This window comes from Miscanthus floridulus, chromosome 5 (genome assembly GCF_019320115.1).
Source record: "Miscanthus floridulus cultivar M001 chromosome 5, ASM1932011v1, whole genome shotgun sequence".
Classification (NCBI taxonomy): Eukaryota; Viridiplantae; Streptophyta; class Magnoliopsida; order Poales; family Poaceae; genus Miscanthus; species Miscanthus floridulus.
The window spans coordinates 122,730,459-122,738,726 of NC_089584.1; the positions used below are offsets into that span (position 1 = coordinate 122,730,459).

General features: G+C 43.2%; 1 protein-coding gene across 1 annotated transcript; it reads right to left on the minus strand.

Annotated features, from left to right (window-relative positions):
* Nucleotides 1-2,032: 2,032 nt before the first annotated feature.
* Nucleotides 2,033-6,411, minus strand: LOC136455262 (uncharacterized). The gene is made up of 7 exons (XM_066455368.1): nucleotides 6,291-6,411; nucleotides 4,412-4,641; nucleotides 4,005-4,317; nucleotides 3,798-3,925; nucleotides 3,364-3,573; nucleotides 2,975-3,076; nucleotides 2,033-2,407 (listed from the first exon to the last, which is right to left on the minus strand). Exons 1-7 carry the CDS (start codon nucleotides 6,409-6,411, stop codon nucleotides 2,033-2,035), a joined length of 1,479 nt encoding a protein of 492 aa, XP_066311465.1.
* Between the last annotated feature and the right edge of the window lie 1,857 nt (nucleotides 6,412-8,268).

Genomic DNA, 8,268 nt, shown 5'->3' on the forward strand with positions numbered 1-8,268 from the left:
ATGGGCATGTCTATCGTTGCACCAGACAACAAGCTTGTAGAAGGTGAATTGAACGATTGCATTCACGGGCATACCACGTATCCCCAACAGTAACTTATTGAATGACTCTGCCATGTTGCTGCACTAAAACTCGTACCTCCATCCACCGACGTCGTGAGCTCTTGTCCATTTCTCAAAATCACTCATCAAACCTATGAGCCATTGTCTACCTTCTGCATTTGATGCGGTTCTGACCTGCTCTAACTTTTTCTGAAAGTACTTGTCCTCAAGCTGTCGAGCAACCTCTTGGAACAGATCAAAGTTATCCTTCACACCATCCTTCCAAAGTAGATTCTCGGCAAGGTGCTGAGCACACCAACGATGGTGCAAAGGTGCATACCCCACTATCTACTCTCGCACGACATTAAGTATGCCCTGGTACCTATCAGATATGACGCCAACCTCCCTGCTAGGCCCAACCATATCTATTTGGACTAGCCTCAAGAACCATCCCCAACTGTCATTGTTCTCCTTCTCAACCAAAGCAAATGCCAAAGGAACCAACTTGTTGTTCGCGTCATAGGATATGGCTATAAGAAGTGTGCCCTAGTATTTACCAATCAAGAACATACCATCAATGGAGAAGATGGGATGACAGTGCCTAAAGGCCTCGACACACTGAGGGAAGCACCACAAGCATGGAAGAATATATGTCTCCCATCCTTCCATGCATTTAGTTTTAAGATGTATTCATAATGCATGCCTAGATTCATCGCTTTGATTGCGTTGAAAAGTACCGGTAGCTGCTCATACCCATCCTCTCAGTCCCCATATATCATCTTCCACACTCATTGTTTAGCCCTCCAAGCTTTACCATAAGTTATCACATAACCTCCATACAACACCTTAAGGGTCCTGATAATTGTCCTAACCTTCATGTTGGGTTCTCCCTGCAATATTTCCATCAACCGCTTGGCAATAAGGGTAGATGTCAACTATCGATGCTTTAGTGTGAGCACACGGTCAGCACAATTGTGTGGCCCGATAACTTTTGTGATCTTCCACTTTCTGGTGACCTTTTGCTTCCATGCAAAACCCTCCATGGACAGCGTTCCTTGTCGCACACAACTATGTAACGGTGCTCCGCATATGAATGCAAGACCTTGTAAGGTTTCTTTCGTATCACTACAAACGCCTACAACCACCTCTTCAATGCAGGGAGGTCCTTGAATACCCTACCCTTCTCAATTACCATCACTACAAAAAAAGTTCACTTCTAAGACGATTCATTTTTGTCATAGTACATGCAAATAACATCATCAAAACATATCTGTGATGAACTTATGACAAAATTCTGATCATCATCTTTGTAGCGTCACATTTGTTGCACGGTGACGCTTTAGTGTTTTTCGTCACAGATAGAGTTACATCCATGACGCTTTCCCCTCCGTCACTGATCTATTTCAGCAGGTGTTCTAGTGGACACATGTATGATGGAGATGTGTACACGTGTATGATGAGGATGTCGACACGTGTTTGACGATGAGGTTGACACGTGTACTGTTTACAGGTTGACATGTGGCGCTCTCGTGCTCGTTTACGTGGCAGCATGTAAGATGACATGGCAAGACGTTGGAGATGACGTGGCAGCAAGTTAGAGATGACGTGGCGACTGTTACTTAGTGATGTTTGTTTTCGTCATAGTACATATTTGACAAATTCGATATAATTCACAGGTAGTACCATTATTGTCAGGCCAAAGCACTGATCCCATACACATGCAGCACAAGTTTATTCATCAAGCACCAACATAGTTTCATACAACACAAATTTATGTTCAAATACAACCAGAGTTCCCTAACATGGGAAACAAGTTCACACACATCCAACAGACCAAGTTCCAAAGCAAAGGTACAAACCATAGACAAGTTCACAGGCAACATAACTGATAGACCAAGTTTAGTAACTTATTATGAGGACCAACAGCACCACCACTCCACTGCTCAGCAGCACTCCATGGCACTCCAAGGAACCCGAGATGCACAGGAGCAAGCTAAGCAGCTCGATTACCTGAGTTGAGGTTCAAGATGCGCTGAAGTAACAGATCATTAGCTTCTTGTTTCTTCTTGAACTCCTCCATCTCTTGCTGGGCCTTGCGCACTTCTTCTTGGGTCTTGGCCATTGATTCTTCTGTTTCTTCAGCTTTCTTCTTCAGGTAGTCCAATTCTTCTTGAAGTAGATCAGCCCGTTGCTTTTCGGCCTGCACCTGTTCTCTTAGTTGTGCTTCTCTTGCAGCTGATGCAGCAAATTTGCTTACTGGTGTTTCAATACCAGCATTCTTGAGGAATGTAGAGGCTGCACTGGTTTGTGAGAGAACCTTGGAGACAATCTCAGTACTAGATCTTGGTGTTTCTAAATCTTGAGCAGGCTAGGCCAACATATTTTCCATGGCAGCCTACAGCAAACAGGTGGAAAAAGGATAAGATAACTATGGAGTCCATTTCACAAGCAAACATGAAAATCATCACAAACATATTGATGTATATATGTTTAAGTACATGAACACAGTTAACAATAACTTCACATGGCACATCAGAGATGAATATCCTATCCATTTCACAACAACAATAGGACCATGCACAGAAAACATATGACTTCACATATAAGTGTATACATATGAACATTTAGTCTATGTACTAATCCATCCAGCAATTATATAGGAACAACTTTCGATTTGACAGGCACAGACCATGCACAAAGAACATATGATTGCATATATAGGTGTAAACTTATGAACATCTTGTCTATGTACAAATCCCATCCAGCAAGCACATAGGTAAAATTTTCCATTTCATAAGCATAGATAGAACCATCCACACACAACATTTAAGCATATGAACATCCTTCCATGTACTAATTCCATCCAGCAGCAATTGTACATGAGCAAAAATTGACATATATACCCTGTCCATCAATCACATATGCAGGTACTTACAACTATTTCTTTGACCTCTTCGCTCATGCCCTTCTTCTTGATGGTATGGCATTCCTTGAACATCTCCACTGCATCCACTTCTCTATCCTTGGTTTTCTCCCTCTATATTAATTTTAAGCGTGAAATGCAGGAAAATTAGCTTTTGTATCTAGACTAATTTATAGGAAATAGATATGCATGTTTTCATAAGATACAATGTATTGAACCAGAGTTGTAGCACTTACATATGCATACAAATGTGAGATGTAGCTGCGAGATCCCGTCGCTTGATGGTCCTGACCTTAGCATGGTTTTTCTTGTTTTTCTTAGCCGTTTCCTATAAGGCAAACATGTAAGTTTCAGACACAGAGATGAAACAGTAGAGTTTGTTGTTTGGACCATCATTGTACCTTTGCTTTTGCACTGGACCACAACTTCACGAGTTCAAGCCACTGCTCATCAGTAAGATTAGCAACATGGGAAGTTGTTCTGACTTCATTAGCTGGTATACCATTGAAGTACTTCTTCAACAAATATCTACTCTGGCGTACAGCACTTTGGAGCATATTGTTGCAGGCTTTCACTGTTGGCTCATGCTTGTCATCAACTGCCAACCTAACCTACAGAAGTCAATCACCCATCAGATTTAGGTATTAGCATTTGATATAGCAACTTATATGAAGTACCAAATACATATGCAAGGTATCAAATTACTTACAGACAACTTGCCCTTGAATTCTTTCAATTGGCTTTCATCATTCTTGTAGTGTTTCTAGTGAGTTAGAATGGGCATGTTCTTCCTAGTGATAAGGCCAGCCTCAGAAGCTAGCTTAGCAGCTTGTACAGGCTTCTTTGGCCTCCTCTTGCCTTCAGCAATTTCAATTGGCAACCTTCTTCCCATAGATTGTGTCATATTGTCAAGCAATTTGCCTTTTGTTGGCGGCCTTGGTTTTCTTGGAGCACGTTGTTTACCTACATTGTTGGCACTTATAGAATTAGAGTAGTCCAAGTAGTAAAGCAAAGAATGTGAGGAAGCTGGTCTGTTACTTGCCTTGAGGAACAATCTCTAACTCTTCTAAGGCCTCAGCTTCATTTGATTGTGCATTTATTGGGTCATCAAAAGCAGACCAGTCCAGAGTAGGTTCTTCTTCATCTTGTCCCCCAGTGGCTGTGGCATTCTTCTCTAGTGGCAGCTCCTCAGCCACAACTGCTGGGTGGTTGGTGGTGTACTTCTTTCCAGACCTTGTTGCAACTCCAGGAGTTGTCTCACTCACTGCAGCTGCCCTCACTCTTTTCGTGCCACCTGGAGCCATCTTGGCCTTCTTCTTCGATCCTGAAGCCCGCTTGTTGCTGCTGTCAGATTCCTAATATAGAAGGGTAAACAAATCTATTGTTAGAACCTGCATGAAAATAAGTCTCACAAAATACAACGAACAGCATAATGTAAAGACACCCCACCAAGACACTTTCATCTTCTTCTTCTTCCTGGCCCTCTTCAGCTCTAGGAAGATATTCGGATGAATCTGACCCCTCCCCATGAACTTTCTTGTTTCTTTGCTTGCCCAGATTCAGAGAACTTTCTTTTTCAATGCTATTTTGAAGAGAAGAAGCCAAGGTACGGAGACCCAATGCTTCCATCTTCTTCTTGTTCTCCGTGACTTGCAAATCCCGTAGCTTTTCATAGTACCCTATTTTAAACAGATTTTAGTCAAATTAATCCCTAGACTGTAAAACCTAAACCCTAACCCTAACCCTAACCCGTAAACCATAGAACCCTAGACCCTACCTAGTCAACTAGAAGAACTTGGGCTTGGGGGGCTGAGGCATTTTGTGGGCCGTTTAGGCATTGTTGAAGGCGAGTGTCTCCGCTGGAGTGGATGCCGTGGTCGTCGTCGTGGTGTCTCCGGTGATGTAGTCGTATGGCTCCTCTGTCATGGCTCCATTGATTGTCCCTCTTGCGGCGGCGTGGATCTGAGAGCAGCGACGGCGGCGTGGATCTGAGAGCAGCAACGGTGGCGTGGAGCTGAGAGCGGCGGCGGCGACGGTGGAGTGGATCTGAGAGCGGCAACGGTGGCGGCGGAGTGGATCTAGGGGACCGACGGCGGAGTGGATCTAGGGGAGCGGCGGCGGAGTGGATCTACGTGGGCGGTGACGGAGTGGATGTGAGGGCAGTGGTGGCGGCGGAGTGGAGTTGAGGGTAGTGGCGGCGGCAGAGTGAAATGAGGCATATATAACCTGTAGCGAAGTTACTATCTTGTCCCTGCTGTAGTGAATGAGGAGGAGTGATGGTTGAGGGTAGTACAGGATTTTCGCAGTGACGCCCAAATTTTTGGCGGGGGATGCGCGTCGATGGCCAAAACTAAGATGAGGAGGCGGGAGGTGGATTCATTTTTTTTTGTTTTTTCTTCTCAAAACAAAATGGTTCTTTTCTCTAGCTTTTATGGACTAAAATGATATTTGTTTCTATAAATTTGACATCATATTTCCATTGTTTGTGATGATGGTTTATAGTACTATATAGTAATCCACAATGGTAAACGTTTTATTACTTGTCACCTTCTTTGATACATCACAAGTACGAATTATATAATCATCAAAGATGATAATTGTGTGAAGGATGAAAACAAGCTTTGATTAACAAAGTAAATGTGTAAGATGATAACGGTGTGCTCTCAAATTATAGGGAGATATACATGTGGCCTTACTTTGTGTGCATTATACATATAGGGAGATATACATGTGGCCTTACTTTGTGTGCATTATACATATATAATCCATAATGTGTGCATGAATGAATTTTAACACTTCATAAGATCCTAGCAACACACATACATACAAGAACTTAGTATGTAAAGTTTGTGCTTGGTTCACTTGATAAGATCATATACATCTATGTGCTTGGTTATAACTTCATAAGATCTTATATATATGATCCCTTCTTACCATAAGCTATGCACTTCTCAAACTATGCACTACATAAGATCATATACATTCTTTGTTATAGCAAGACATAGGTATGCACTACATTAGATGACATAGCTAGTTTGGTTACATATACATTAGATGACATAGCTAGCTTGGTTACTTCACTCATAACACTTGCATACAAGCTTGCTATACACTTATACACTTGAAATGCATGGTACGATGAAGATTATTGTAAGAGGTCTACAAAAGTTGTTCATTAGTGTACCACATAACATTTCATTCAAAATTCGCTTGAAATTTGCTTAAAAATCAACTGAAATCATGGGTTTGACCACCATTTGACCGTCATGGACCCACCCGTCAGCCTAACTCCCAAGCTGAACCGAGTCCAGCCAGCTTCAGAGCTAACCTGGTGGGCCTATCCTGTCAGTCTCAGAAGGCAACGGTCTAAAATTCCCCCCTTCCCCCAAATCCTCACCCACCCGCACCCCAAACCCGCCCCCCACCGTCGGCCACCGGCCACCACCCATCGCCGCGCACCCACTCCACCGGTGAGCCCCCGCCCCCACGCTTGCAATACAGTAGGTATCCTCCGCCGCCGCTCGATAGGCCACCGAGCGCCGCCGCCCCACATTTCTCGGTTAGGGTTAGAGCTCCATGGCAACCGAATCAAGCTCATCGAGGAGCTCCATGGAGCGCTACGGGGTCCGGTCCCCCAACTCCTCCCCAATTCCCTATCGTCACCCGCCATACTCATATAGTCCGGATATCAACTGCGAGTGCGGTCGCAAGAGTCCCCAGTGGATCTCATGGAGTGATGGGAATCCAGGAAGGAGGTACCATTGCTGCTACAAATATCAGGTGAGTTCAATTTACATCCTCCCCAATTGTTAAGATGGGTTGATTTGAATTGTAGAAACTGTCTACCTGACAAACTACAAATTGGTTGTGGATGCAAGGATGGTGGATGCACTTTTTGGGAGTGGTTGGATCCAAAGCCAACAGATCATCAGATTGAAATCCTTGTTGATTTGTGAGATGCAGTTAAGGCCCTACGTACCAAGAACCAGACTCTGGAGGTGGAGAATAGTGAACTGAGTTATTTGCTTGATGAAGCACAGGCCAAGATTGCCCAACTTGTGATGGAGAATGAGAAGGCTACTGTACTTGCCAGGGATCAGGAAGCCAAGATTGCTAAACTGGTGAAGGAAAAGGAGAAGGCTAGTGTTCTTGCCAAGGATCAGGAGGCCAAGGAGGTGCAGGGCAAGCTAGTGTTCAGTAAAGTTGGCAAGGCCTGTTGTCGTGCAGTGATTTTTCTTGTGTGTTTAGCACTTCTAGTGGCCATGTTTAGTAAAGGTCCTGAGACCACGAAACCACAGCTGCTGTGAAATAGCTGTGTCAATGTATGAACTAGTTTAGTCAATGTATGAGTTGTTCAATGTATGAGTTGTTCAATGCATGAATTTATAGCATGTTGTTGCATGACTGCTGAAAATGGCCATAAATTGAGAATGAGTGCCTGATAGCAAGCTATTGCATGACTGCTGAAAATGGATAGAAATTAAGAAGTGCTTGATAGCATGCTGTTACAAATGTGTTATACATGACTGTTACAATTCCAGAACATCAATATCCAAAAAAAAGGCAGTGTCAAGCCAACAAAAGAGTCACTGTTACAAATGTTCACTAAAATGAAGCTATAAATACAAGAAAACGAAGCTAATCATCATCATTACATTCCATGGGATCCCTGTCATTTTCACTAAAATACTCCAATATAGTGTCATCTTCACAATCTTCAGAGTCACTGTCTGCATCCAGGTCTTCTTCCCTTCTACTGATAAGATCTTGTAAGTTACCAGCAATAGAAGATTTCTCTCCATGTACACGTCGGTACACTGGTGCAGGCTCATCTAATCCATCATCATCATCAGCTTGCACCAAAAGCTCATTATCAGAACCAACTTCATCTTGGTGAACAGCGCTCAATTCTACTTCAGTGACATCATACATACTCCTATGCTCAAATTTCTGGACAACACGCCAATTTTCACCAAACTGTGTGTCTAGCACATAGAAGACCTTTTTTGATTGAGTTGCTAATATAAATGGGTCTGACTTGTACCAAAACCTCTCCACATTGATGGATCTAAAAAGGCCATCATCTCTAATAGCTCTTCCTTTGCCATCTTGACTGAACCACTCACACCGAAAAAGTACCACAGTTCGAATGGATTCCAAATTGGAGTTGTAGCTCAACTCAACAATCTCTTTGAGCTGACCATAAAATTCAGTCGGCACACTGTTATGTGTTCCATCTGCCAGCACACCACTATTTTGTGTCTGCCTTTGTCTTTCACGGTCGACAGTGTTGTATCGAACACCAT

Excerpts from the sequence above, each read along its gene's own strand:
- LOC136455262 (XM_066455368.1), bottom strand. The coding sequence starts at position 6,411 with ATGGGTGGTGGCCGGTGGCCGACGGTGGGGGGCGGGTTTGGGGTGCGG. Across the intron at positions 3,926-4,004 it reads GTTAGAGATTGTTCCTCAAG|GTAAACAACGTGCTCCAAGA; the intron begins GCAAGTAACAGA and ends CCAACAATGTAG. Across the intron at positions 3,077-3,363 it reads GGTCCAGTGCAAAAGCAAAG|AGGGAGAAAACCAAGGATAG; the intron begins GTACAATGATGG and ends AAATTAATATAG.